This window comes from Phytophthora cinnamomi (assembly GCF_018691715.1).
Source record: "Phytophthora cinnamomi strain GKB4 chromosome Unknown Contig23, whole genome shotgun sequence".
Taxonomy (NCBI): domain Eukaryota; phylum Oomycota; class Peronosporomycetes; order Peronosporales; family Peronosporaceae; genus Phytophthora; species Phytophthora cinnamomi.
In genome coordinates, this window is record NW_027150956.1 from 1,012,678 (window position 1) to 1,040,346 (window position 27,669).

Genomic DNA, 27,669 nt, shown 5'->3' on the forward strand with positions numbered 1-27,669 from the left:
GCGCAGATTTCTTTGAGCTTCTAACCGTGAAAGACGAATCCAAATTTGCCGTTCACCCATGTTGCAATGGGCGTAGTTGCGGTCAATGCTTACTGGGCAAGGCAAACCAGTGGCATGCTGCCAACCCGAGCGCAGCATTTATTGCAGCGTGTCGGATATTGCTAGCCTCGCAGTGCCTGTCACAGTGCCTCGTCAGCGAACTACGCACGCTTTTAACTACGTACGCATTTAACTCCTGTCAGTGCTTGGGCTCCGATTCAACCAGTGTGTCCGAGACCTCTTGAGACGCCCATAGGATAAGCCGGGTTAGCGGATGCCACGCCAGCCTGAGCCCTTCCGCCGACCCAGAATTCGCACCCAGCGCTAATGACCTAGGCCATCGTCTGTCCGGTGGATATGGTCGCGACAGGCAAATGGCGCCTGTAACACCTTACCCGTTACCAACTCTATGGACGACCCTCGGACAGCATGGAAACCATGACGACCCTTTCTGCAAAACGCTCGAGTGTCTGGCCCGCAGGCGAGTCGCCATGCATCAGTTCCCAATTCCCCTCGAGCGAGCTCCATCGATAGGTTGCGGCATGAAGCGGCGTGACTTGATTCAAGATGCCGACGAGCAGTGCAACCTCCTCGAGCTCTCCATCACGGACAGTGAAGAAGTCGAGCCGGAGGAAAAGCACGTCCTGTCCAAGACCAAACTGCCCGTGACAGAATGGGTGAGGCCGTGGTTCGGGTGGGTTTTCGCCTACGCCGTCGTGCTCCTCTTCTTCTCCATCTACCGATACCAAACTGTCGACGCTCTGATCAAGATGTACGGCAGCGCCGCCGATCGCACGCTGGCTGTCAGGGTCGGTGTGCTCGCACTCGGATTCCTCGAAGACTGCGTGTGCGCCACCTACTTCGTGTGTGCGCTATGGCTTTTTGACATTGTGAAGCAAGCTGCCAGCGATCAGTGCCGACACCAGGGCGGCAGGCAGCACGCCACTTTTGTGAAGAGGGAGCGCATGGCACGCGTGGTCAGCAAAATCGCAACGTTCCTGGTGTCGTGGTTCCTCTTCGTGTTCATGATGTCGCCGTTTGTCGCCGACATGCTCCTTGTCCGCCTTCGAGAGCTGCGCTTCACCGTCGAGATTTTCGTTTTGGCCTACAACAACATCGAGTACATTAGTGCTGCACCGATATCGACAGAGGAGTTCCACGAGGGTTACCTGCATGGCGCGATCATGGTTATCGTGGCTGCTGTCTTCGCAACGGTACGCACGAGAGCTCGTTGGGCGGATCTTGCGAGATGGAACCCCACGCACTTAGTGATGAACTTCGCCGTCTCACGAGCCAATGCACCCGGCGGCACAGATGTGGGCAAGGGCAGCTGCGATAAACTCGCCAAGGAAGCTCCAGATTGCTCGGGGGTGTCCAAGCCGATGAAGACAAGTTTTGACGACGAACCCGACGTTTACCTACGGGTCTCGCAAACTGGCGTTGTGCTCACGGCGCTGATTGTCTTCCCCATGTTCGTTCTGGGAGTAAGCAGCTCATGCTCGGCGCTGGTTGCGTACTCAGCACTAAACGCAGCACTCGACCAGCTTTTCGCCCAAGCTTTGGTGCCTGCGCCGGAAGCAATCACACGACAGGAATATGACTCAAAGTTCCTCGAGGCTTGGGCAGAAACGTACGTCCACTACCAAACCGAGGAGCACGAACTCTTCGACGACAACTCGCTTTACCGACTCACGAAGGGGTTCAAAGGAGATCTCGCCTTTGACGTCGACATCGACCCCGACAACCCTCCCAACGTCATTCTCTTCTCGGTGGAGTCGTTTCGATACCACGACTCGCACTATATCGTCGGGGAGGAAGACCCATCGAACCTGTTCAAGGGCACCAACATCACGGTGACGCCAAACTTCGACAGGTGGGCGAAGCGCGGCGTGAGTTTCCGCAATATGTGGTCCAGTAGCCCCTCGAGTCGCTCCCTGGAGAGCGTCTTGTTCGCGCAGGTTCCGTACGACAACGTTGCGAAAACCGGGATTGCTGGGGGCAGGAACGACACCAAGCTGTTCGGAATCCCGCAGCTCTTCTCAGCCAAGGGGTACGAGACGTACTTCCACACGGGGTCCTTGCTCAACTACGACGACTGGGACACGTTCCTCCCCACGCACGGGTTCGACACGGTGTTCAGTTGCTACGACATCATGGACTTGGCAGAGCGCGACTACGGCTATACCCACGACCAATGGTATGACGACGAGCAGCGCAGCTTCCCGTGGGGCGTCCACGACGACCTCAACTTCCACCTTCTGGGCGACCTCATGATCAACCGGACGAGGGACCAGCGCGAGCGCCTGGCTCGGGGCGAGCCCAAGAAGCCCATGTTCCTCATGGAGTACAGCACGTCCAGCCACGAGCCGTTCTACGCGCGCCCGAGATGGTACGACGAGTCCGAGAAGCCCGACTTCTCGCCCCTGTACGAGGGCCTGGACCGCGCCGACCAAGTGAAGAACTACCTCGAGATGCGCTACTTCACGGACATGCAGCTGGGCAAGTTCATGGACCGCATGGAGGCCGAGGGCGTGCTCAACGACACCATCGTCGTCATCTTCGGGGACCACGGGCGCGGGCCCGAGGTGTACAACAGCGACCATCGCGACGTGTCGGTCACGCGGGTGCCCACGACGATCGTGGCCGAGGGGCGCCTCGGCGCCTATGCGGGGCTCATGGTGGACGACGTGGCCGAGCACTACGACCTGCTCAACACGCTGGCCGACATCACGGGCGTGCCCGAGGGCGGCTTCGTGCAGGACGGCGTCGGCCGCTCGCTCAAGCGCAAGGCCGCGCGCGAGCGGCACGTCGTGTTCAGCAACAACCCGTCGCGCAAGATGTCGGTGGTGCGCGGCCACCAGCGGCTGCAGTACGACCGCGTGGCCGACTCGGTGCTGCTGCACCACGTGGACGCCGACCACGACATGCAGGTGGACCTGTTCCCGAACCTCACGGCGGACGAGCAGGCCGAGTGGCTCGCGTGGCGAGACGTCGGCCGCGACATCAGCCGCTACTACCTGCAGCGCTGGGACGGCAAATGTCTGCTCGCGGTCAACTGCACCCAAGTGTGAAAATTACAATACATGTAGCAATATTTCGTTGGATACATTTTTCCTTGATTGGTCGATTTGTTGAATTGGTTTTAGCCAATGGACGCAGCCCTGCGTCGCGCGCGAAGCCACCCACGCATTTTTCCATCACCGAGCCTCTTGCAGCAGGGAGAGCAGCCGCCAGCATGTCGTTCGGCCAGCCCGCGCAGGCCGGCGGGTACCTGAACCCGAACAACGACTACACCATCGGCGAGGCCATCAACGACGGCATCCAGGACCTGGCCTGGAGCCCCACGAGCAACGTGCTGGTGTCGGGCAGCTGGGACAACTACGTGCGCTGCTGGGAGGTGCAGCAGCAAGGCACGCAGTTCAACGCCGTCGCCAAGGCGCAGATCGCGCACGACGGTCCGGTGCTCTGCACGGCGTTCAGCGGGGTGCGCACGGCCGGGATCCACTGCAATAGCATTGTTTCCAGCGACTGACGCAATGCTTTTATTTTATTTTATCTTATTTTATTTTATATTTAATTTTTATTGTGGTAGGATGGCAGCACGGTGTTCTCCGGCTCGTGTGACAAGACGGCCAAGATGTGGACGCTGAACGGACCCGCGCAGGGCCAACAGATCGCGGCGGTACGCAAAGTATTGGGGAGGTGACGAGGATCAGGAGAGATGCTGACGTTGTGGTGCTGTTGCTTGACGCAGCACGACGCGCCGATCCGCAGCATTGCGGCTATTCAGGAGGCCAACTGCGTGGCCACGGGCAGCTGGGACAAGACGCTCAAGTACTGGGACACCCGGTCGCCCACGCCCATGGCGTCCGTGCAGCTCTCGGAGCGCTGCTACGCCATGGACGTCAAACACCCGCTGCTGGTGGTGGCCACAGCCGACCGCCAGGTGCACGTGTTCGACATCCGCAAACCCTCGCAAATCTACAAGTCCATCCAGTCGAACCTCAAGTTCCAGACGCGCACCATTGCGTGCTTCCCGGACGCATCGGGCTTCGCGATCGGCTCGATCGAGGGACGCTGCGCAATTCAGCACGTTGAAGACAAGGACAAGAGGTTCGTAGAGGCGACTTTTTTCATGGCGGAAGGTACTTGGTCGCACTAATGGTGCTTTGCATTGCTTTTCAGGAATGACTTTGCATTTAAGTGCCACCGCGACGGATCGGACATTTACCCGGTGAGCAACATTGCGTTCCACCCGTTCGGAACCTTCGCCACAACGGGCGGAGATGGCACGTTCTGCTTCTGGGACAAGGATGCCCGCCAGAAGCTCAAAACGTTCACCAAATGGTACGGCTGCGATGACTACGAATCGATGTTTTCTTCTGGCCTCGAAGACCCCAATCGCTAACCATAATGCTGTCATGATTGCATTCATCCAGCAACCAGTCCATCACGACGGGAAAATTCAATGCTCGCGGAGATATCTTCGCCTACACGTTGTCTTACGACTGGTCCATGGGCGCGGAGAAGTACAATCAGAGCCAACCGAGCGTCATTCGGCTGCACAGCGTGGCCGAGGCGGAAATCAAGCAGAAGAAAAAGCCAGGTACTGGGTCGCGGAATTCGTTCTAAAAGCGTTAGCCACAAGCCGCGGGCTCGAGCAGCGCTTCCGTTGAGGCGTGGCTTTATCTGTGTGCGTGTGTCTCGCGGCTGCCCTTGCTGCTGGTGTGGCAATGTTCGTCGACTTACTGTTTTGCTTGTCTTGCCATGTTTGTCGTTGCCAGCCTCTAGATAAAGTATTGATCTACCGCCATGTCCTCCGTCCACGCCACCGCCTCAACGCGATCTCTGCTGAGCGCACCTGTAGTCTCGAAGCCTGCTGCATACGACGTCTCGTTAATCGCGCGGGCTTGGTCCTAGCAGTGTTTTTTGCGAGGTATGAAGGAGCCAACAGATCCGGGAGAATGTCACGATTTCGTTCAACCGAAGAGAATTCAACTTCAACAGCAAAGCCAACCTGTGTCTATGTGTGTTGTTGTCAAGCAAGTTTAGCTGCAACGTCCGCGGTTGTTCTGTTCGTACAATGTGCTTGTACGCTCGTGCATGGGACTACCTACTTCTCCGGCTCGTGAGGTGCTCCGAGGCGATCCAGCGCCTGCGTGGCTTCCTGCAGTCCGCCCTGAGCCGCCAACTGGTAGTACTGTACCGCCTTCTCGCGGTCGGCAGGGATTCCCTGGCCATTCTCGAACAACTGCGCCAAGCACAACTGCGCCTGCGGCACGCCGCCCTCGGCAGCAAGGAAGAAGAACTGCGCCGCCTTGGTGTGGTCCTGCTCGATGCCGCGTCCGAGCATGTGGCACGCGCCCAGGTCGAACTGTGCCAGCGCGTTGCCAGCCTCCGCTGCGCGGCGGAAGTGCGTCACAGCCTGCTCCGCGCTCTGCTCCACGCCTCGTCCGTGCAGACACGCGTTGCCCAGCGCGCGGTGAGCTTCGGGCATGTTCTGCGTGGCCGCCTGCCGGAAGAGCAGCACGGCCCTCTCGTCGTCCTGGGCCACGTGCAGCCCCTGCGCGTACATGTAGCCCAGGTCGTAGCTGGCCGCCATGTGGCCGCTGTCCGCCGCCCGCGTCCAGTAGTGTAGCGCGCGCTCCAGGTCCTGCGGCACCTCGGCGCTGCCCTGGAACAGCAGCTTGCCGAGCTCGTGGCAACTGCCGTCGTGGCCGGCGTCGGCCGCCTGCTGCAGGAACTGCATGGCCAGCGCCACGTTACGCGGCACGCCGGCCTGGCCCTTGAGATACAGACTGCCCAGCGCCCCCTGTGCACGCACGTGGCCCATCTCCGCCGCGTTGGTCCAGTGCAGCACGGCGCCGTGCACCGACGCGGCGCTGCCGACGTCGCCGGCGCCGTCGGCTTTTCCCAGCAGGTACTTGACGCCCAGCGCGAACTCGGCGTCACCGCTGGCACCCGAAGAAGCGGAGGACAGTGCACGGCCAGGGGCCAATTGGGTGCGCGCGTGGCGGCGCTGGGCGTGCCGCTGCAGCGCGCGGAGCTGGTGTCGCCACGCACTCGGAAGCATCGTCGGATGTCTGCGGTTGAAATGACTGCACTCCGGTGGTACAGTGTACCTTGCGATGGAGTTTTGCTGGAGTTTGGGCGACCAGCAGTTGGAAGTGCCGCAGAATGAAGCAGCGCGATCCGCTGAAGGTGGCGACGCGTTGGGTGGGCGGTGGATGGATGGAAGCATTGAGTTGACTGTTGCAATGGGGCTGCGTTGCGTCAGGGCCGCGTGAAGCGACTGCTGAAAGAGCAGAAGGACATGGGCCAAGTGGCGGAGGCTGCCGTGCTCAGCTGCAGTGAGTTCCTGTGTAGCCATCTCGGAGAGCGTTAGGAGTGCAGATTGATTTAATCTTCTTGCTTGGCGTGACCAGCGTTGGCGGTGCAAGTTTTCGTGCGGGACTTGGCGAGCAAGATGCAGCAGCAGGCAGTGGGCGGGGTCGGACTCACTCCCGTGGAGCTGTACGTGCTCAAGTGTTGTTGAAATGTGTGATGAGTTAGTTTACTGGTTGATTGGTCGGGCTTACGTGCAACAGGAAGAAGAGCGTGTTGGCGAGTGGAGAACTCAGGTTCTTGCACGAAAAAGTGAATGCTATTGACGAGAGCGACGCGAAGTACCACAAACCCGCTCGCGGCAAGAAGAGGACACAGAAGACGGCAGCCAAAAAGTGAGTCGCGCCAAGTTCTAGTGCAGCATCGAATGCAGTGGGTGGTTGCTGGTATTTACTCATGAATGTGTCTAGGTCAACGACCAAGAAAGCACGGACAACTAAAGCAGCAAAGGCAACAACAGCGACTGCGGCTACAGTGGCTTCTACAACAAAGAAAATGGCCGATAAGGGACGGATACAGGGCGACGGCGCCTTGCTCAAAGATCGCAGTGAAGCTGACAAGCCAACACCAGTGATTCCGACAGCACAGGCAGTGCAGGTTGAAGAGGACGACGACTACGATGAAAGCGACAGCGATGCGTAAATCGCTTGCGAATCGTGCTAGGAAACATCATGCTATTGTGTATGTTTTCTATTGCCATTCGAGTGGTGCTTTCAAGAGCAACGGCCGTCGAGGGCTTCTATCTACATGAAATACAACTGACCAGGTATTTGCGCCACCACGTTTGGGGATCAAACGGTCAGCTTGCTTAAGCAGTTTTGTTGGGCTGCGTAGCATCGAGCAAATGCTGCCACGTGGGGCCGAAGAGCGAGTCACGTGAAGGCGACCGACGGATAGTTGCTTGCTGGAAAACGGTGGTGACCGGTGCAGGCGGCACAGCAGCACTTGTCTCGCCATTTGTTGCGGCAGAACCTGTGGCCGGGTGAGGAGGAAGAGGTGGCAGAGCTCCCGAAGACTTCGCCTCCGTGGGCGCAGCCTTCGCCGCTGTGGGCGACACGTGGTCCTCACCAGGGAAGAAGAAGCCGTGCATGCGAGCAACAACATCGTCTGCCTCCTTCTGCTGCAGCACGAAGGAAAGGTTCAGGTCCTCCGCGGATTCACTCAGCAGCAAAACGTCGTAGTTCTCGAGCACGTTGAAGACGCAGCCGAGCTCCGCCAGTGCCTTACGCAGGCCGCGGCCCACAATCGAGACAACCGAGCAATCCTCGAACACGCGCACCTTCGAGTGCTCGTTCAGCGCCTCGAGCAGCTGCTGGAACGGTGCGCCCTCAACACCTCCGGGGATGTGGTCCAACGTCACCGTCACGGAGAACTGCGACGTCGCGATAAGATCAACAGAAATGCCGCATGCCTCGAACGGGGTGAACACCTTGGCCAGGAAACCCGACGTGTTGTACATGTCGAAGGCCGTGATGCTGAGCGTCGTCATGTTCTGGCGCTTGACCACAGCCAGAATCTTCGGGCTGCCGTGATGGGCCTTGTCCGCCTCGGTAGCGGGGTGAATTACAGTCTTCTCGCCGGTCGGGTCGTTCGTGTTGCGGATCTCAAGCGGCACCTTGCCCCACTGCGCCGGGATAATGCAGCGCGGGTGGAGCACCTTGGCGCCCATCGCGGCCAGCTCCTGCGCCTCGCGGTAGTCCAGGCTCTTGATGAGCCGAGCATTGGGCACGTAGCGCGGATCGGTGGTGAACATGCCGTGCACGTCCGTCCAGATCTCGTACTTCTCTGCACCCAGCAGCGCCGCGAAGAGCGAGCCGGACGTGTCGCTGCCTCCGCGGCCGAGCACGCACGTTGCGCCCGAGCTCGTGCTGGCAATGAATCCCTGTGTGAGCACCACGCGCTTGCCGTGCGCGGCGTTCTCGGCCTGCTCGCGGTCCAGACGGGGGTTCACCTCCGCCTGCAGATAGCGGTCCTCCTCGGACTTGGCGCTGGTCGGGTCGCTGACCAGCAGGTCGCGGGCGTCCACCCTCTCCACGTCCGTGAGGCCGTTGTGGGCCATGATGCAGCGGCCCAGGTGGGTCGACAGCAGCTCTCCGAAGGCCAGCACGCGCGCCTGGATGCGGGGCGACGCCTCCTCCGTCAGCTTGATGCCCTCCAGCACGCGCACGAGGTTCTTGAGCTCCTCCAGCAGCGGGTGCAGCTCCTTGGGCAGCAGCGGGTTGATGGGCGCCGTGGAGAAGGACGAGCCGTCGTCGCCGTGGCTCAGCACGCTGTCCAGCCAGAGCTGCTGCCAGCGGTCGTGCAGCTCCACGCTGCCCTCGACGCCCTCGAGCGCCGGCAGCAGGCCCACCTCGTAGGCCAGCGCGAAGTGCTGCAGCGCGATGTTGGTGGCCAGCTCCGTGTGGCTGCTGCCGCGCTCACTGGCCAACGCCAGCGCCCGCGTGAGCTTGTTGGTGATCTGCGACAGCGCCGAGATGGTGACCCACACGCGCGGCGCGGCCGGCGCCTCCAGGTGCGAGCGGATCTGGTCGCAGATGCAGCGCCAGCGAGCGGCAGTCGACACGCTCGTGCCGCCGAACTTGAGCACCACCCACGGGGACGACGAGGCCATTGCGCGCTTCCGTCTGCTGCTGTGGTGGGGAATCGGGGAATGACGCACTTGGCTCGAGACCCCATCCACTGAAAACCGGGGATTGGCGTGTTGCGGCTGGGGCGGTTGGCATCGGACAGGCTGTCAAGGTGCTGCACGAACAGTGGGAGAAGAGGACACTTGGCGCCGGACAATGATTAGACAGAATTTTCTCATGGCGTGTTGAAATGTTGAAATGGCATCCAAACATAAGATTAGCGCTGCTCCGCTGCGTGCACATGTAACTTGACTCCTTCCCTCGTGTTGGTTGCGGCAAAATACGGTAGTTGCGTTCGTGTGCCAATGCACTGGACAGCCGGGGGAGCTTCAAGCAGGAACTGCGCTCGAAACCGGATTTGAGATCCACGGGATCGACCGTGGTTAATGTTGAGGCTAAATTCACGCGGCAAGTGGCTTCGGAGAGAGATGCAGTTTGGATTTCCGTCGACCGATTTGTCTTTCGTACTCCTGTCACTCGACCAGAACCTGCACGAGTATCCCGGAGCTGATGACGGAGGCGTAAGCCCCGTTCGCACAAGAAGCTGACGTCCGGGCTAAGTAAGAGGCAAGGGCCTACATCGTAGTATTAAAGTATGCACACTACATGAAGTACGTTTTTGCTGGTACTGTAACGCCATCCATCTCGATCTTTGGTACAATATTCGCCTTAGTACATGGTGGTGTCGAAGCTTTCACTTTATCGACAAACCAAGACCAAATTTGACATGCTATGACACCGTCCAGCGCTATCGTTTCGAAACGAGTTTGCGGTCACGCGCATTTGACGTGGCGTCACCCACATCGTAGTCTCACTTGTGCCTTCACGAGCCTATCCTGTTGTATTGTATTTGGTGCACATTTTTATAAGGGTGTCCCGCTGGCTGGCAGAAAGTAGTGCTTCTGCTTTACAGGAGCGAGCTGGAGGGGGTCTCTACCTCTGAGTATGCTATTTTTCTCGTCTGGGAGTGGAATGGGTGGCAGCGGCCATCTCGGGCGGACCGGTGTGAATAAAATATGAAAAGACCAAGCAGGTTGACTGGCTGGTTGGCTGGCTGCGTCCTACGCGCAATGCTCGCTGGTTCGCCTCTTTTCGTAGTGGTAGCGCTCGCACTTGAGCGCAGTATATGTTTCTGCTGGTGGCTAGCGTTCATTGCAGCGGACGGCTTCATCACTCGAAGTGCGCCACCGCTTCAAGGTTCTTGTGCTCTGCCACCTGCACGCCGAAGATGTCAAGCATGAGGAAGTCGCGCAGCACCGGCAGGTTGCAAATACGGCGGTCTAGCTGCAGCAGCAGCGCCTCCAGCGACCGCTCCAGCTGAGCGCGCCGTTCCTCCAGGGCACTGTTCTGGGTCACGCGGAACCACGTCTTGGCCGGCAGCTCCCAGCGGAAGCCGTGGGCGTCCTCCGACATCGCCACCTTGCTCTCCTCGTCGTCTTCCAGCCCCGCGCAGCAGCGTGCTGCAAAGCCACTCGCGAGTTGCGCGTTGACCTCCGCCGCGCACGCCACGAACTCGGAGAAGCGGCGCTCGAGCTGGAACGTGTGGTGGGGTTCGTCACACGTCGTCAGCTCGAGCGTGTAGGTGACGAAGCCCTCGCACGTCTCCTGGAAGGTCGGGACGTGCACCGTGAACGTCCTGCAGTCCGGTTGCAGCTTGCGCGCGCGGCAGTAGGCTGGTTCCTCGCCGCGCGGCAGGAAGACGGAGCAGAAGTCGGGCATCGTGGGGCGGCACACGAACACGAGGCCGGCGTCCTCCTCCTCCTCGTCGTTCTCGCTCTGCGACGTGGCCTTGTCGCTGGAGTTTCCGCCCGAGTCGGACAGCGCCCGGAGCTGCTGGCGCTTGGCGTCTTCGTCGCTGTCGCACTCGGGCGTGGGCGTCGGCGCGCTGGGGTGGCTAACGTTGGCGGCTCGCAGCGCCGCGCGTTTCCTGCGGCTGCGCGCACGTTTGCCGGAGAGGATCGGGCGCTTGTCACTTGCCATGGGGTGGGTCGAGTCCGCGGAAGAAGGTCGATGAGGGAATGACGACGGGGAACGCCCATGCATGCGCGTCCGAGGAGTCAGATGCAGTGACGTGTCGGGTGCAAGTTGAAGCGCCATACTGAAGCCAAGTATAGGAACCGAAAGTATCATCTGAGAATCCCTTCTCTCGGGGTAGGGGCCAAACTGCCGTCGGCGATCGCAATATCGATTTGCCGACGCGGGACGACGTCACCACGACAGCTCCCACAACATGGCTGCACCCAGGCACTGCTGGTCTCAGAGGCCATCGTTTGGTCATCACCTAGTAAGTATTAATACGACCGCCAGCCTCCTGTGTCTAATAGTGAGGCGGGTCTGGCCGAAATTTCGCCTCCCGGCGAATTCAAATGTACCAAACGACAAACGACCGGACGCTTCAACTACAACAAGTCGGCGGAATCTTCTACTCGAGCTAGATTCATAGATTCCGGTCCTCTATCCGCGTCGCAGTTTGCATAGTCGGCCGCTTGAAGCAGCTTGCTTCAACTTCATCCGCGCCCGCTGAGCCCCCACGGGTCACAAGCTCCTCGCCGGCGGTCAGGTGGATCGCGACGCAGTGGTCGAAGTTGGCCTTGGTGGCGCCCATCTTGACTGCCACGCTGAAGCAGAATCTCGTCGGCGACCATGCCGATCATGTGCAGCCCCACGACCTTCTCCTCCTTGCCGGCGCACATGAGCTTCATCGCCATCTTGGGTTTGTCCTTCGGCTCGCCCGTCGCCTCGCCCACCTCGTTGATCAAGTCGTAGTACATGTTCACGCAGCGGCTCGTGTACACCTTGATCTCGTCATATGATACATTCTCCCGTCCGTAGCGTCGCAGCGCCAATTCCTCCTTACAGCTGAGGTCGGCGGACGAGTCCTGCGCACAGGCCTCCTCGCACGTGAACTCGCGGTGCTCGCAGCCGACCTCGCGCACGCGGCGGCGGCCCTCGCACTCGCAGAAGCCCGAGAGGCCGCCGTTTCTTGGGCACGCAGCCGACGTTGACGCAGGTGCCGCCGCGCGTTCCCGGGTAACTGGCGGCTCGACGCGCGCTATCCACGCCCTCGCAGCCGGCACCAATCACCAGGTAGTCGTACTCCGTCTGCAGCGCGCGGGAAGCGCTCAGAGCAGGCGAGGCGTGTGCGAGGTCAGCTTCGTGCTCAGCATCTTGAACTGATGAATTGGGGTGAAGTGGAGGACATTTTCTTCCAATGAGACAGCGAAAAAGGGAATTTTCCAGCCAATGGGCGAGCATTTGACTGTGAAATGTAATTTTTGGCTCGAAATAAATTAGCTGCGCGGGCTCCGTTTAACAGTAAACCATGGGAGACCAGTTCACCCTACCTACCTTACCTTCCTCACATCAACACCAACAGCTTACACTTCTCGTCCCGGGCGCACGGTACTTCAAAATGCCCTTGCATAATTACTTGTCACGCGCAGGAATCTTGGGCGGGCTGCCGCTCGGCGCGAGCTTCGAAGACCCGGGTCGCCGAGCTCCCACTGGCGGCGAAGTTGAAGGCGCTGCAGGTGGTAGTGAGGACCCCGAGGCCATAGCCGCTTGGAACGCCGCCTGCTGCGCTTGGAACGCCCCGAATCCTGCCACCGACAAGTTCAGCAGATACGCAGGGAGTTGCGAGGCTCCCTCGGGGAAGCTGCCGCTGCCGGTCGAGTTGGCCCAGTTGTACGCCTGCATGTGGAGGTGCAGCTCTCGCTCCATCTCCCCCAGCACGATCGTCCGCGCTTCCGAGCGGAGGTCGTCCAAACTGCGCAACCGAGTCTTCTTCTGCATGTGCTGCAACAAGTCTTGGCCTGCGGCGGCAGTCACACGCTTCTCGACACGAGACTTGACCTCTGCGCGGAACGGAGCAGAAGTCTGCTCCAAATACAATGAAAGCGAGTACCCGAAGTGGGGTGGCAGAGCGCCCATGAGTCCCATCGGGTTCGATGCCGTCGGGAGCGGGTTGGGCTGGATAGGCACATGCTTCGTCGATGAGCCAGAGCTACTTGTGGAGCGTCTTGACGGCGAGCGATAGGCGGGCGATCCTGCCAAGCCAGGACTCATGGGTCTTGGCATAAGTGGCGGGGTGCCCATGTGCGGGGAGGGCGACGTTGACACGAACGAAGAAGGCGTGTTCATAGGAGTCTGTCCACTGGAACGCCCGCCGTTGCCGTTGCTAAGCGCTTGGTGGGAATAATCAATCTCCAACAGGTTCCAACACACGGAGCAAGACCGTCCGTGCATACTGCCCTTGCTGTTACAGGAACCGTAATGCAGCAACATAGCCTTGGCATCGTTGCATGGCTGCTTGCACTTGCCCACCATTAGTTCGCATCCCAAGCAGTGGTTCAGCACGCGACGCATGACACTGCAACCCGAAATTTCACATCCACTTTCGCATTGGGCAGCGTGAAGCAACAGCCACAGAGATCCCGCCGTTTCGGGTGCCTTTGCTGGGAAAAACAACGGTGATTGCATCAAGTAGTTACGCTCGTAAGACGACAGCGATGATCCAGCATCAGAGTTTTGCACCGAATGTACCAAAATCTGATGCAAACGTGTTCGCATGGGAACGCACCCCGACGGCGGCATCCCCGCAGGAGGCGCTGAAGAAGACGAGTCCAACGAAAGTGACCGTGGTGCACCATGCGGACTCTTCTTGTGAGATCCAGGATGAAACGGGGGGCTGGCTGTCGTTTTCTTCCCGACCAAAGGCATACCGCTCAGTTCCTTCGTTTCGATCGGCGGCGGGATTTGGTTAGGCTGTTGAGGTGGTTGCTCGGGCGAGGGTTGCGCATCGATGGAGTCCATCGCAGAACCAGGCGATTCGAAGTCACGGATAGCATCAAATAGGTTCGCACGTTCGTTCTCCGACAGCAGCATATCCAACTCGGACACCGGTTCAACCTCCGCCGACGAAGAAACCGAGTTATCGCCACTGGCATCAGTAATCGACGTCATGGAATCTTGTTGAAGCTGTTGCTGGTGACGCTTCTGGTGCGCCTGTTGCATGTAGTTGCCACCAATTGCACCCGGCGCTGATCCATAGGCGACTGGAGGCCAGTTCGGATCATCCGACTGCATGGAAAACTCATCGATAGAGAACCCGATCATATCGCTATCGGGCGGTCTGCAAGCACGCAACCACCGTTAGTAAACCATCCTCACGTCATCCAGAAGAAGGCACATCACACGAACGCACTCTTGCAAAAGCTGGTCTGGTGTGGGGTTAGACGAGCTCAAGGCGGCGCCGAACGTCGAATTCGGGTCGAAGGTGAAAGGCTCGGAAATGGGCGTGGTGGAGTCGAACGACTTATGGCGCTGCAGCTTCATCCAGCGTTCAGTGCCTTTCTTCCTCTTGCTATTAGCTACATAGGCCACACAACACACCTCGTCAGCCCCTGCATCAACATCAACTCAACCAACCTCGACGACAGGGAAACTGGACGCACCGTTCATGCGGTTGTACTCGGACTCCATGCTGGACAGGCTGGTGAACGACTGGGAGCCGTGGAACCCGCGTCGTCCCGCGGGCATGGGCTGCTGCTGCATCAGGTCCATAGGCTGCCCCATCACTTGCTGGTGCGGGAACTGGCGCTGCGAGGCGTTCTGGTAGTCCTGCTGGAACTGCAGCAGCATGTCGTAGCTCTTGTCCCCGGGGAACGGCGAGTCTCCCGCAGGCCCCAGGGCGTCCACGAGCGGCTCCTGCGCGCCGAAGGGGAAGCCCATGAGCCCATTGGCCGCACTCGCGCCGCCCATGAGGTCGTCGGCGTCGTCCAGCCCCGAGAAGGACGGGCAGGACGCGGAGTAGGTGAGTCCAGCCTGCGCGGCGCCCTGGGTGGCGCCCAGGAAGTTGTTGGCGCCGTGCTGCGCGCGCTCGTCGCCGCCGTCCGCCGGGTAGAAGTTGGCGGACTCGAGCAGGTCGGCGTCGGGCCAGTCGCCGCCGCCACTGCCGCCGTTGCGCGGCTGCGGCTCTTCCGGCCAGGCCATCATGGTGGGCGGAGGGGAGGGAGGGGCAGAGGACGCGAGGCGCGGAGGGGCTCACGGAAGCCGGCGCTTGCTGCTCGCCTACGAGTTTCTGAAGTGACAGGGAGGCGAAGTAATTCGCCGAGGAGAAATGGGGCGATTTGTTAGAAGCGGAATCAAGCGGAGAAAGGGTCGCACAGGGCAGGGCCGCGCGACCCAAATGGAGGACCCACTTTCAATGGCGCCCGGCTGGCGACAAGCACCAGCTCCAGCACTCGAGCCAGCACGCTGCTGTGGACCACTAGCTTCCAGTACCTGTCTGCCTGTTCTGCAACCAAAAGCGCTGGTAGGGTGAAATGAGTAACTTAGGCCATTCGAGACTGGCGAATAGCGGAGACCTTCTTTTATTGAAAACTCGCGCCCTCAGACTGTTTGAGACCGGCGGCGAATAACGGGGAGTTCACAAGACGTTCATCTCGGCGGCCAACATATCGTACTTCCTAGTACACACATCTCGTTCACCCCAGGAAATGCGGTCCCCTCAAACGTGGAGCAGTCGTAGCCGCCTACCTAGTAGACTGGACAGCACCACAGTCTACGCTAGCTACTCAACGACGCAACTACTACGAATTCAATGAGGTCGCGCCACCGCTTCTCTTTTTGCCACTGGCGGTTCGGCCTTGCATTTGCTGCGGTACTTACGCTACCATTCTGTTAGTTATTTCACGCAACCTGCCAGGCTCCGATTCAGAGCAGGTCAACTGGAGGCAAGGTGGGCAATCAGAATTTTCAGCCAACGACGAAAAAGAGCAGTGAGTTTAGCCTCTGTGCGATGCCGACTTACCGCTGGCGAACCCAGCTCTGTTGGCGCTCCGGTTGAAGCCCTAACGTTGCGGTCCTAACCGAGGCCCACACCGGAAAAAGGTGCAAAGCGATGCAAGGTCCGGTGACCACATGCACTTTTCAACATGGCTAAAGTGCCCATTTTACATCATATTTGACAGGTAGATACTTCAAAGTATCTATTTCTGAAGGTGTATGCACGTACCGTATAGTACATGGCTTCAGTTTGGGGCTCATCAAGTTGGTTGGTGACACCAAGCCACCATTTGCATTAACCAAACACCTGCCTCTGCTCGAGGCTCACCATGAGGCCTGAGTTGGTTTTAGCCTCGACGACGACAGGCAGGTGCGCTTCTGGGCCGGACTCCAGCTCGCTCAGTCAGTGAGCAACTCGCTCCCACCGTGGTGATGGGGAGGTGGCGGACGGCAAGTCTATGGACCCCTGCAAAACAGCCAGGACTCTTGGCAGGAGGGAACGCTCCATACGAAGGCCAAGTGCGTTTCCGTATTGCTCCCGTGCCAGATGTATCAAAGGAGACCGTCAACGCCCAAACCGTTTGCCCGCGGCTCGCAATTTCTCTCGGGCAGGGCGTGGCGCCCTGCCCGCCGCCGGCGCATGAGCTCGAGACGCCAACACCTCACACAGTGCATTTTTTTCGCAAGTTTTACATTCGTGCGCACAGCCGATCACCAGGGAAGGTTTGCACCGCACTCGGTCTCGGCAGTAACGTGGTGAGGATGGTCTCTGGCCTGCGTGTTTTTCTGGTGATGCAGCGGCCGGTTCCAGTCCTCGACCTGAGAGTCGCGGCATCCTGTACAGCAGCATCACTTGACTGGGCTGATGTGACGCCATGTAGTCCTTACATCATGCAATGGAGAGGGAGCGTACGTCCACGCATCAAGGCTCACGCCAATCAACAAAACTCCTCGCGTAGATTCTTTTACCTCCTGATCCTCTGAATCATCGTCATGAGCTCGGAGGACCGCCCAACCCAGAGCCGGCAACCGGCAGGTTGACCGACACGTGCCAGCGTGCGCCCGATTATCTGATCGACCCCGAGCACGACGCGATTCCCGCTCGAGCGCTTCAATTCTGAAGTTTCTGCGCGTGATCGTACGGTTGAGTCGTGTAAATTGAGTGCATGCAACGGCCGTGCTCAACACTCCCTCGTCCAAGGCAATGTATATTGTACACTATGCTACTGTTCCTATCTCTAAGTTAAATACTAGTATGTTAGTACAGTCAAAAACTCGAATCCGGGCCGGCTGCACCCGTTTCATTGTGGTTGTGCGGCCTCCGTCCGCCTGCCGCTGCTGGGGGAGCTGGAAAGCAGGTAAATGCTGCGCATCAGCTCCACTTCGTCCTCCTCGTCGCCGCGCATGCGTCGCAGCATGACCTCCTCGACGGCGAGCTGTCGCTTGCGGTGACGCCGGTAAAGCATGGTCACCGCGCTTCCAACCAACAAAGCTCCGAGCACACTCGAAACCACGATAAGCGCCACTTTATAGCGATCTCGAGAGCGCTCCAGCGCCGAGATGCATCGGTTTAGGTCACCAAGAGCTGAGCCCGTGGATCCAGCGCTCTCCGAGCCTCCGCCACTACTTCCAGTACTGCCACTGCTGCTTTCGCTGCTATTTGTGACCACGAGAACGCCATCGTATGGATCTGCTACTCCAAGTACCAGCAGACTCGACGTACTAGAGATGGCGAGACTCGGTGTGGGCAGATCGTCCATACAAGACGCGTCATATGCACTCAAGCTTCCCGAAGCCCGAACATAAGATGCCAACACGCGTCTGGCGCATGCAGTACCGTTCGACAGTAGAGCTGTTTGGACCACATTGTGCGTACCATTGGGGACCACAAGTAGCGCTTTGTTGTCTGTTTGAAGTGCACCAAAAAGCGCTGCTGCGGACTTGGGGGGTGAAATGGGATCCAGCCCTCCACTGAGCACAAGTACGCTGGACGAAATCATGATCGCGCTGACGTTAGTCGAGTCCTTCGTCGTGTATGAGAGCGTGCTCTGGACCGCCGAGGCATTCGACGCAGAGGCGTTCGCGCAAGCGTCTGACGAATTGTCACTACTGAACAAACAGTAAGCCTGGAGTTGAGTGTACACCCGACCCGAGCTAATTGTTGCGTCAGTAAACCGCCTGGTGAGCTCCGTTTGGTCCGGTGAAGGCACCTCCCATAGCTCGCTGAAAGCCTGGATGGCATATAGCAGGTCTGGTGTGTCCGCATTGTCGCTGGTCTCAAATGTGCTGTTGACAAACTCCGTAAGCACTGCAAGGTCTTCAGATCCGCAGCGATGAAAGCGGTACGCCACCACTGGGATGAAAGGCCACAAGGTCTCGCTTTTCATCATTAATCCGAGCAATTGGCGCAGCAGAAAAGATGGCGGCGTCGTGGTGTCTATAGCCGAGTTCGTATTCCCGCTCGAGTCGATATCCATTAGAATTCTGGCGCACATGGAGGCGGTGTCAGCGTCAAGTTGAGCGTACACTTCTATAAGTGTCATGTTGAGTGTGCTCACGTCCGAAAACATTATGGAGCAATTTGTGTTCGTCTGGCACCAAGCAAGGAAGTCGGCGGCCACCTCTCCAAAGTCCTCATCACTTTTCGACACCTGGTATGAGGTTGCCTCCAATGCCACGGACATCGAGCTGGTTAAATCCGCAGGTCCTCCTAATGCTCCGTCCAAAGCGTAGCCAACGATCTGTGATACATTGCGCTGCATGAGCTGCTGGGCAACTAGCGTCCCGTAACCGAGGGCGTAGACGACAGCTTGCGAATCGGACTGAAACTGGGTGATGACCTCTTCGACATCCCGAGCAGCGCTGGCAAGTGAAAATGCTCGTAGATCCGTGTATCCCAGCTCCTGTAGCCGGCTTGAACAGCCCTGAACGTCACTAAGATTCAAGACGCCGTCGTTTCTAGCAAAAATGGCATCCTGAAGTGGCGATCCGTCCGATGTATTGCAGGTAAGTGCGGTGCTGTTCCCACTGCCGCGTAGGTATAGTGTGTAGATGTCCACCTCACCGCGAAGCTCCACGAACAAAAGTGTCATCTGCAACTCGGCTTCTTCGCGGGTCTGCACGTCTGGTCGATCGGAGAGGTACCACACGGTCTGCGCACTGATACTGCTGTTGCTCGCCCCGATTGCAGGAATCCGCTTGAACGACACGCTAATGGTGTGGTTGTTGTCGTCCGTCTCGCAGATGCCCTCGTAGCATAGCGGCAGCGTCACGGTTGCGCACTGCGCCGAGAGGTTGTAGGCATTGGCGACGACGTTGTCCAGCTTGCACGCGCTCCAGTGTATCGCGGTCTGGTTGGTGCCGCCAGGCAAATCCGATGAGTCAGCACTGCTATGAGCGTTCGCGAGGTCTTGCACTAGCAGCACCACCAACGCGATGAGCAACGCCGTAGGTGGGACCAACGGCGAGTACCGACGCAAGACGCTGCGGGTGCGACCGGGCCATGGCATGGGCTCCGTCTGAGCGTGCTGGTGTCGCCGTCTCCAGTTCGCGAGCTCCTCGGACGACACGGAGAGCTCGATCACTTGGTCCGCTGTCGCCGGCGGGAGTGCGCTCGACGGTTGGGGCAGCAGCACCTGGCTGTTGGCGGAGCTCGAGTCGCTCTTGTGCTCGCTGGACGAGAAGGACGAGGGCAAGGACGAGGACGAGCTAATACCTGCACTGGCGCCGCTGGGCATGGCATTGGCCTCGGGGGTTGTGGCGCACGGAGCAGGTTGGCAATTGAGTTGAGGGCGGCAAGTAGTCAGTGGCTACCGCTCCGTGCCCTGCTGGCACAACTGCCGCGCCGCGGGGACGGGGTCAATCAGATGTATGTACATCGGCATAGAGCGAGCAGGTGGCGACTCGTTTCTGCTACAATGACTCGCGCTCCGGGCTGGAGCTCGCGGCAGGTAGCTCGGCTACGACATCTAACTTTTGTGGAAGGAAGCGTCGCCTCCAGCGCCGCCAAGCGCCACGCGCGACTCGGCGGTGGACGCCGGCCTGGGCTGCCGGTCCGGCGCCGGCGCTGGGGCACGCCGCGCAGTGCAAACCATTGGTGCTGAACTGTCGCCAGTGGTGATTTGAGTGCGCTGTGCTTGTCGCAGTGTAATTTCCCCACAAAGTCAAGAACGTTCCCACTGCGGCGAGTGGAGGCGGTCTCCTGCTATACGCTGCCACGCTGGCTGCGGCGCTGGGATCCAGCGAAGTCGCATCAGAGGAATCGCCCCGGGCCCACATTGACGTGGATGACTCCGCTGAACCAGCGTGCCACTATGGACACTCGAGGTCGCGCTGTGGACGACATGCACCATCCGGTCTCCAGCCTGCGCAACCATCGCATGGCTGGTTTTCTCAGGCGCCGCTGCGAGCTAATGGGTCAAATGCCCCGGCGTGCCCCCGCACCGAAGTCGACATGCCAGCGCCGAGCACGTTCGGTGCACAGCCTCGCGGATGCAGGTCAACTGCAAGGCGGACCGAGTCGGTCCGCCCTCAGCTGAGCGGCGGTGGTGAAACTTTGCCGAGGGGATCCCGTAGGCTGGACCGCTGGACTGATGCCGGCCAAAATCCATGCCGCGTGTCGGCACGCTGGGCCCACGTAGCGCGCCGAGTTCTGTTGCGTTCGGGGCATGGCTGTTGCTGCAGCATGGGGACGGGGGGCGGACCAAAATCCATCCTTTATCCCCGGCTGGAGCTCTGCGCATGACGCAGGGAGCTCGCCAGCCCGCAGCTGGTTCCAGCGGACCATCGTGAACCGCAGAAGAGGATTTCTCATCTGCGCTGTTCACGGCCGCAACGCGCGGCTCTCGCTTCGGGTGGTGTGCGTCGGCGACTCCGACATCGCCTTTTGACACGACGCCAAGGAAGGTATTGGCCTACGACAAAGCTGTAGCGTGGACAGCAGAGCACAGACAGCGCTGAACGTACGATTCAACGGAGAGAGCCGAGCGTTTCAGAGCTCCAGTCGCCATGGAGCGCTCTAGCTAGTCGTCGTCGGCTTGAAGCCATATACTGTATCGCTGGAGGACAGCCCCGCCGCGCACGATCTATGAACGCGCCCCGAGGCTGCAGATGAAGGCGGCGGCGGCGGCGGTGCCCCGCCCGCCAGCGACGCGGGATGCGGGCTGCGGGCTGCAGCGCAATGGCAGGCTAGCACCGCCAGCGCTCAACTTGAGCCTCAAGCGCAGCAATGAAGCCATCTGCCGTGCTGCGATCTTTGAAAAGATCTCTGGACCGTCGTCGGCCAATCAGCGCGCGCGCTCTGAAGGGTCGCAGGTTCAACCGGTGGCGCAACGCGTGCGGAGTGTGCCTCTAACTGTGCGCGCCGCGTGGCGCCCATTCCTCGATACAACTCTCAAGCCAAAAGCGACCTCTGAAGGGGCGCGACTCCGACGTTCGGTGGCAGCAGCCCCCTCTCGACTGGCGCCACCGAAAGCTGGCAGGAAAAAGATTTTCTTCTATTTTCCCCGCTTTTCTCCTTGCGCAGGTAGCGGCCGATGGACGTGTGCCATTCCCCGCGTCCACTGCTACGAGCGAGATAAACGTGAAGCGCATGGCGGCCCAGATGGAGCAGCAGCGCGCGCCCGAGCTGGCGGCGCCCGAGCCCGAGAGCAGTCTGCGCGTCGAGTCGGCGTCCAAGGCCCCCGAGGAGACCAAGCCCGCGCCCGTGGACGGGTCGAGGGCGGGCCTCGCGTGGCCCGACCCGGGGCTGCAGCCGCTGCGCACCAAGCCCACGACGCCCGGCGGCTCCAGCCTCAAGGTGGAGACGTCCCCCACCGTGGTGCAGACCAGCAGCCTCGGCGCGGGCCTCGAGGACGCCAAGCCCAGCGACGGCCTCCCGGTGCCCAACTTGAGCTGCGACTCGGTCTCGCCCGTGTCGCCCACCGTCATGAAGGACCTGCAGTTCGACTCGCGCTTCATCTCGGACGCCTGGTCCTACGAGGCCCCGCAGAACATGTACGCGCTGCTGACGCAGCCGACCAGCCAGCTGGACCCACTGGGCGGCGGCGCGGGCCTCGTGACGCCGTACATGCAGCTGCAAGCCCAGCAGCAGCAGCACCTCCACCTGCAGCAGCAGCAACAGCTAGAGCAGCAACTGGAGCACGGCCTGCCGCTGCAAATGTCCCCCATCCATGGCTCCGGACTGTCGTCGCTGTACATGTCGGGGGCGCCCATGGCCATGAGTCCCCATCAGATGATGATGCAGCAGCCTCCCAATGGCTACCCCACTACACCCACCGCAGTGAGTCTCAGTGACATCATGATCTCGGGCGATCCGAGCATGTACTTGGCGCCGAGCGGTAGCCCGACGAGCCTGGTCAAGCAGCACATGATGCCGCCGATGCCGCACGCCGGAGGTGCAGTCAACGTGAAGGATCTGACGCTCAACGAGCTTCGCCCGCACTTCAACAAACCCATGGCGGTGGTGGCCAAGGAGCTGGGAGTGTGCATTACCCTGATGAAGAAGATCTGTCGCCGCAACGGACTCGTGCGATGGCCGCACAGACGCATCCGTAGCCTCGTAAACCGCATCACGTCGCTCCAAGTTCTGGCGGGGAACGCAGCAGGTGCTGAGCGCAAGCGCTTCCAAGGACAGATCGCTGGTCTGCGCGAGGAGCTATCGGCGGTAATTCAGAATCCGAACGAGAAGAGTCGCAAGGCTCAGACGGACACCAAGATCCCTATCAAGATGGATCCAATGATGCTCAGCGACGTGAAGGACGAGTTTCCCATTACTCAGATCACGGATGAGATGGTGGGGCCGGCAGAAATACCTTCTGACAACAACAAGAAAGGTGACAATGGCAACGATAATCGTGCCGCTGAAGACATCGCCAACGCCTCCACAACAGAAAGACGGGCCAACACTACGAAAAAGACGAAGTCCAAGAAAACCAAGACGGTTAAGACGGAAACTTCAACCGTAGATGGTGATATGACCGTAGAGCAGCAGAAAGTCAACGAAACCCCTCGGGCTAAGAAGCGCAAGCCATCGTTTGGACTGCATGCGCACCAACCGCCGCCTATCAAGATCCCTCGCCATGAAGAGCTGCCATCCATGAGCCGCCTGCGCAGCCAAAGTGTACCCGAGAGACGTCTGCGCGGCGATCGGCGCTACGGACGGGGACGAGATACTGGCGCCGCATGCGTACGGCCGTCGACCACTACCCACCGCAATGGTAGACGCGGCTCCATCTCGTCTATTTTGAACGATATCCCGGAGTAGCGGAAGTCAGAGCAGCACCTACCAGCCTCTGATGCTCCTCGCCGGACGCTTGACTGCGAGGAAAAAATTGAGCTAGTACCTGTAAGTAGGAGAAGAAGTCGTGCATCTAAGAACACAGACCAGAGTCATATATCGTATATACAGTACGCATCAGCTACGTTTTCTTGGATAGAAAAACAGTTCGAGAACCCGATAGCGATCTTGTTCCGGGATGTACATGTACGTGCAGTTCAAGGTAGAGGCTTAATGTGCGTGCCCGAGTGTTCTTCTTCATCACTCGGGCGTCCTTCGTAAATCATAATTTCCAGAATGACTTGGCTGCAGTATCCTGGTACACCCCATGCGCGCCCGCACCACACTCGCATTGAGTATGCCTGCCGCGCCGCACTCGGAGTTCCGTGCAAAAATACACGAAGGTACACAGCTTCAGTCTACCCCACCAGACCACCTAGCGCCAGATTCTCGGTGGCAGCACCACTGGCCAACCGGTTCCATATACTAGTACATGTACCAGCGCAACAACACCATGCTGTCGGTGCAAAATGAGGTCACACGCGACACGCTCCGTCGTAGGCCCTCATCACATGTCGTTGCAATTGTGTTTTGTGAAATGTATTTTTTTCTCGGCAGTCGGCCCGATACCATGCATACGTACGTCTTACCCCAGCCAGGGGGTTGGAGTCCTAGCAGGGTAGTCGTTGTCGGCTCTTGGGTCTCCGGATGTGATTTTGTTGCAGCCCCCAACAATGCTGCTACAGCTAATAGTGCCGAGCGAATTCAAAAAGAAGTCCCGAAGGAAGACGCGTAGATTCTGTGCGGTTGTCGGTGTTGCCGCCACTTGCCGGCGTGGCGCTGTAAGCAAAGAAGAGACATCACTGTGCTATCGTGACGCATGAGAGCCGCGAATTCAGCCCTTCCCAACAAATTCGGCACGCACGCGATCGAGACAAGGCCGAAAATGACCAACTGTACGTCGTACAAGTCCTGTGACTTGTACGATGCGCTTGAAACTGCCAACTCTATCCAAGACGTCTGCAACTAAATTTCACGTGCGTCTACTGTGTAGCCTGCTGAAACGGTATTGTATTTGTATTAGCATGACACACGCTGAAAATACTTTGCCCCTGTGCATGGACACAAGTGCTTGGCTTTCTCAACGAATAGGCATCTATAATATATCGATACATGGCACTCATATTCTAGGAAACTGTATGGACTGCATGCTTGTTAGTGGAGACCGTCCACGTGATGAGCACATACCACCGACAGATTCGCTTGCGATACATGCCTCCGTCATGAACGACAAGTGCCACGGCCAGAGTTGAAGTTACAGTTCCGCGCCCCAATGGGGGGGCACCATCAGGGATGGCTTTCCAGTTCTTGAAGACTACTTTCACATCGATACATCAAGGAGCCTTGCATCCCCAATTACTGCCGGGTGGAGTTGTCTGTCAGGGCCACTTTGTCCGCCGCGGAGCTAGCCATTCTCATCAAGGCCAGCCATCGTTGTGGTCAAGGCGCCAGCTGGGGGCATGTGTCCCAAAACTCCCATCCAACGTCTCCGGACCGATGCACCCGATCCGAGTCTCAAGTTGGCTGTACTCGTGGGAGCTTGTGGCAGGTACATGTATTGCTATACTTTGTACCCATGGACACTAGTCGGTCATGCCTGTCAAGCGCCGGTCAGTTGATTGACTGATCGGACTGATCATGCTGATGGAACTCAGATATCACACCTGACCGAGCACTTGCTAGATTTCCGTGGCCGACTCAACAAGTGGCGGCGGCTTCCCGGAGCGACCACGTAATTAGCCTGCGGGCAAGCGATCTCCGAGTTGCGAGGCAGCCCAGCATGGAGCTCCGCTTTGACCGCGCTATGTTGCCTCGAAAAGTTTACCACGATACACATAATCGGCGACTCTACATACCCTTTCAGACACGATTCCATCCGCTACATGTACGTCAAGGTATCAAGTCTCGCGCCGCATCGTCCATACTCATGTGCAGTAAACGCCACAACTCAGTAATATCAAGTTTTTGAGACCGAAGTGTTCGAGGGCCCATCCCCCCTTCGCAGTCACCGTCACACTTGCCCACATGGTCGCGAGTGGTGGAAGCATGCCAGTCGCCTTCGACGTCTCGCTCACTTCCCTTTCAGACGAGCTAGCGCTACGCTGGACCTTTTGACCGGCGGCATGCGACTCTCGCTCGTGCTCAGCCTCGTGGCGCTGGGCGCCGCGTGCGCCGCCGCCGCGGACGTGAGCGTGTGCGGCGACGCCACCTATTCGCTGTCCGAGGCCCGGGGCGCACTGTGCTCGGGCGCGGGCGCCGCGCCTGCGGGCACGGCCTGCCCGCTGCGGGGCGACGTGGCGGTGGCCGACTGCCACGACTACCTCCCGTCCTTCGTAGAAGGATCCTCCTGCGTGGCGCCCGAGGACGCCGAGTGCCGCATCGTCACAGGGTCCACCTGGGGTTGCGTGCTGCCATCCGTAGGCTGCGGCAGCAGCGCGCCGGCGGCCACTCCGGCAGCGACGGCGCCGGCAACGACCACCGAGGAGAATCACGTTTGCCCGACCTGGGACTACGACGGAGACGACGTCGTGGAGAGCATCGACACCAGCCCCGCCTTCGACGGCAACGAGGACTACGACGAGAGCTGGTTCACGCAGACCACGACGCTCACGGAGCTCTACGACTGCGGAGAGGTGCCGGCCACGACGGAGGCGCCGACCACCAGCACACCCGAGACCCAGTCGCCGGCGACAGAGTCTCCCGTGACGCAGTCCCCCTCTACGGAATCCCCCACGACGGAGAGTCCGGCGACGGAAAGCCCGGTGACACAGTCGCCAGCAACAGAGAACCCGACTACGGAATCACCTGTGACGAACTCTCCGACGACCGAGTCTCCAGTGACAGAGACCCCGACAACAAAAGCACCAACCACGCCGACTCCGTCGACAGAGACCCCAGAGTCCACAACGCAGACACCGACAGAGACACCTGTGACGACACCGCCAGCAACGACTACTCCGACGACGACAACGCCTGCTACAACGACTCCAGCTACGACGACGCCTGCAACAACTACACCTGCAACGACGACTCCAGCTACGACGACGCCTGCAACAACTACACCTGCAACGACGACGCCTGCAACAACTACGCCTGCAGCGACGACTCCAGCAACGACGACTCCAGCAACGACGACGCCTGCAACGACGACGCCTGCAACAACTACGCCTGCAGCGACGACTCCAGCAACGACGACTCCAGCAACGACGACTCCAGCTACAACGACGCCTGCAACAACTACGCCAGCAACGACGACTCCAGCTACGACGGCGCCTGCAACGACGACGCCTGCAACGACGACGCCTGCAACAACTACGCCTGCAACGACGACTCCAGCAACGACGGCTCCAGCAACGACGACTCCAGCTACGACGACGCCTGCAACGACGACTCCATCTACGACGACGCCTGCAACAACTACACCTGCAACGACGACTCCAGCAACGACGACTCCAGCTACGACGACGCCAGCTACGACAACACCAGCAACGACGACTCCAGCTACGACAACACCAGCTACGACGACGCCTGCAACAACTACACCTGCAACGACAACGCCTGGAACAACTACGCCTGCAACGACGACTCCATCTACGACGACGCCTGCAACAACTACACCTGCAACGACGACTCCAGCAACGACGACTCCAGCTACGACGACGCCTGCAACAACTACGCCTGCAACGACGACTCCAGCTACGACGACGCCTGCAACGACGACGCCTGCAACGACGACTCCAGCAACGACGACTCCAGCAACGACGACTCCAGCTACAACGACGCCTGCAACAACTACGCCTGCAACGACGACTCCAGCAACGACGACTCCAGCAACGACGACGCCTGCAACAACTACGCCTGCAACGACGACTCCAGCAACTACGACTCCAGCAACGACGACTCCAGCAACGACTACGCCTGCAACAACTACGCCTGCAACGACGACTCCAGCAACTACGACTCCAGCAACGACGACTCCAGCTACAACGACGCCTGCAACAACTACGCCTGCAACGACGACTCCAGCTACGACGACACCTGCAACAACTACGCCTGCAACGACGACTCCAGCAACGACGACTCCAGCTACGACGACGCCTGCAACAACTACGCCTGCAACGACGACTCCAGCTACGACGACACCTGCAACAACTACGCCTGCAACGACGACTCCAGCAACGACGACTCCAGCTACGACGACGCCTGCAACAACTACACCTGCAACAACGACTCCAGCAACGACGACGCCTGCAACTCCTGAGCCTACGACCCCGGAGCCAACCACGCCGGAGCCTACGACACCTGAGCCTACGACGCCGGAGCCGACAACTCCTGAGCCAACAACACCTGAGCCTACGACTCCACAACCTACGACCCCGGAGCCTACGACGCCGGAACCTACAACCCCGGAGCCAACCACGCCGGAGCCTACGACGCCGGAGCCGACAACTCCTGAGCCTACGACCCCGGAGCCAACCACGCCGGAGCCTACGACGC

The 27,669-nt window shown here is 59.5% G+C and overlaps 10 protein-coding genes across 12 annotated transcripts; 5 read left to right on the forward strand and 5 right to left on the reverse strand.

Annotated features, from left to right (window-relative positions):
• Positions 1 to 2,369: 2,369 nt before the first annotated feature.
• On the forward strand, positions 2,370 to 3,110 carry IUM83_05112 (the record flags this gene model as incomplete). 2 transcript variants are annotated; one of them, XM_067929228.1, is made up of 1 exon in its annotated part: positions 2,370 to 3,110. In XM_067929228.1, one exon carries the CDS (start codon positions 2,370 to 2,372, stop codon positions 3,108 to 3,110), a length of 741 nt encoding a protein of 246 aa, XP_067794878.1. The 2 variants fall into 2 exon arrangements, with proteins under 2 accessions (XP_067794878.1, XP_067794877.1); XM_067929229.1 differs by having other exon boundaries at positions 2,529 to 3,110.
• A 164-nt stretch (positions 3,111 to 3,274) lies between these two features.
• Positions 3,275 to 4,671, forward strand: IUM83_05113 (putative WD domain-containing protein; the record flags this gene model as incomplete). Its single annotated transcript, XM_067929230.1, has 5 exons — positions 3,275 to 3,523; positions 3,632 to 3,721; positions 3,794 to 4,152; positions 4,225 to 4,386; positions 4,479 to 4,671. 5 exons carry the CDS (start codon positions 3,275 to 3,277, stop codon positions 4,669 to 4,671), a joined length of 1,053 nt encoding a protein of 350 aa, XP_067794667.1.
• Positions 4,672 to 5,152: 481 nt separating this feature from the next.
• Positions 5,153 to 6,112, reverse strand: IUM83_05114 (Extracellular protein SEL-1; the record flags this gene model as incomplete). Its single annotated transcript, XM_067929231.1, has 1 exon — positions 5,153 to 6,112. The coding sequence occupies one exon, from the start codon at positions 6,110 to 6,112 to the stop codon at positions 5,153 to 5,155; it is 960 nt and encodes a 319-aa protein (XP_067794880.1).
• A 104-nt stretch (positions 6,113 to 6,216) lies between these two features.
• IUM83_05115 (Transcription factor CBF/NF-Y/archaeal histone) lies at positions 6,217 to 7,065 on the forward strand (the record flags this gene model as incomplete). The annotated part of the gene is made up of 5 exons (XM_067929232.1): positions 6,217 to 6,240; positions 6,317 to 6,389; positions 6,465 to 6,552; positions 6,627 to 6,758; positions 6,834 to 7,065. The coding sequence occupies 5 exons, from the start codon at positions 6,217 to 6,219 to the stop codon at positions 7,063 to 7,065; spliced, it is 549 nt and encodes a 182-aa protein (XP_067794738.1).
• Positions 7,066 to 7,231: 166 nt separating this feature from the next.
• IUM83_05116 (putative aspartokinase) lies at positions 7,232 to 9,034 on the reverse strand (the record flags this gene model as incomplete). Its single annotated transcript, XM_067929233.1, has 1 exon — positions 7,232 to 9,034. The coding sequence occupies one exon, from the start codon at positions 9,032 to 9,034 to the stop codon at positions 7,232 to 7,234; it is 1,803 nt and encodes a 600-aa protein (XP_067794855.1).
• Positions 9,035 to 10,220: 1,186 nt separating this feature from the next.
• On the reverse strand, positions 10,221 to 11,030 carry IUM83_05117 (Acyl-CoA synthetase short-chain family member 3; the record flags this gene model as incomplete). Its single annotated transcript, XM_067929234.1, has 1 exon — positions 10,221 to 11,030. One exon carries the CDS (start codon positions 11,028 to 11,030, stop codon positions 10,221 to 10,223), a length of 810 nt encoding a protein of 269 aa, XP_067794879.1.
• A 527-nt stretch (positions 11,031 to 11,557) lies between these two features.
• IUM83_05118 (uncharacterized protein) lies at positions 11,558 to 15,044 on the reverse strand (the record flags this gene model as incomplete). The annotated part of the gene is made up of 5 exons (XM_067929235.1): positions 11,558 to 12,032; positions 12,481 to 13,234; positions 13,772 to 14,181; positions 14,254 to 14,419; positions 14,504 to 15,044. 5 exons carry the CDS (start codon positions 15,042 to 15,044, stop codon positions 11,558 to 11,560), a joined length of 2,346 nt encoding a protein of 781 aa, XP_067794876.1.
• Positions 15,045 to 17,137: 2,093 nt separating this feature from the next.
• Positions 17,138 to 19,573, reverse strand: IUM83_05119 (uncharacterized protein; the record flags this gene model as incomplete). Its single annotated transcript, XM_067929236.1, has 1 exon — positions 17,138 to 19,573. One exon carries the CDS (start codon positions 19,571 to 19,573, stop codon positions 17,138 to 17,140), a length of 2,436 nt encoding a protein of 811 aa, XP_067794737.1.
• A 1,853-nt stretch (positions 19,574 to 21,426) lies between these two features.
• IUM83_05120 (RWP-RK domain) lies at positions 21,427 to 23,100 on the forward strand (the record flags this gene model as incomplete). 2 transcript variants are annotated; one of them, XM_067929237.1, is made up of 1 exon in its annotated part: positions 21,427 to 23,100. In XM_067929237.1, the coding sequence occupies one exon, from the start codon at positions 21,427 to 21,429 to the stop codon at positions 23,098 to 23,100; it is 1,674 nt and encodes a 557-aa protein (XP_067794582.1). The 2 variants fall into 2 exon arrangements, with proteins under 2 accessions (XP_067794582.1, XP_067794581.1); XM_067929238.1 differs by having other exon boundaries at positions 22,135 to 23,100.
• Positions 23,101 to 25,295: 2,195 nt separating this feature from the next.
• On the forward strand, positions 25,296 to 27,433 carry IUM83_05121 (Serum response factor-binding protein 1; the record flags this gene model as incomplete). The annotated part of the gene is made up of 2 exons (XM_067929239.1): positions 25,296 to 26,071; positions 26,164 to 27,433. The coding sequence occupies 2 exons, from the start codon at positions 25,296 to 25,298 to the stop codon at positions 27,431 to 27,433; spliced, it is 2,046 nt and encodes a 681-aa protein (XP_067794698.1).
• Between the last annotated feature and the right edge of the window lie 236 nt (positions 27,434 to 27,669).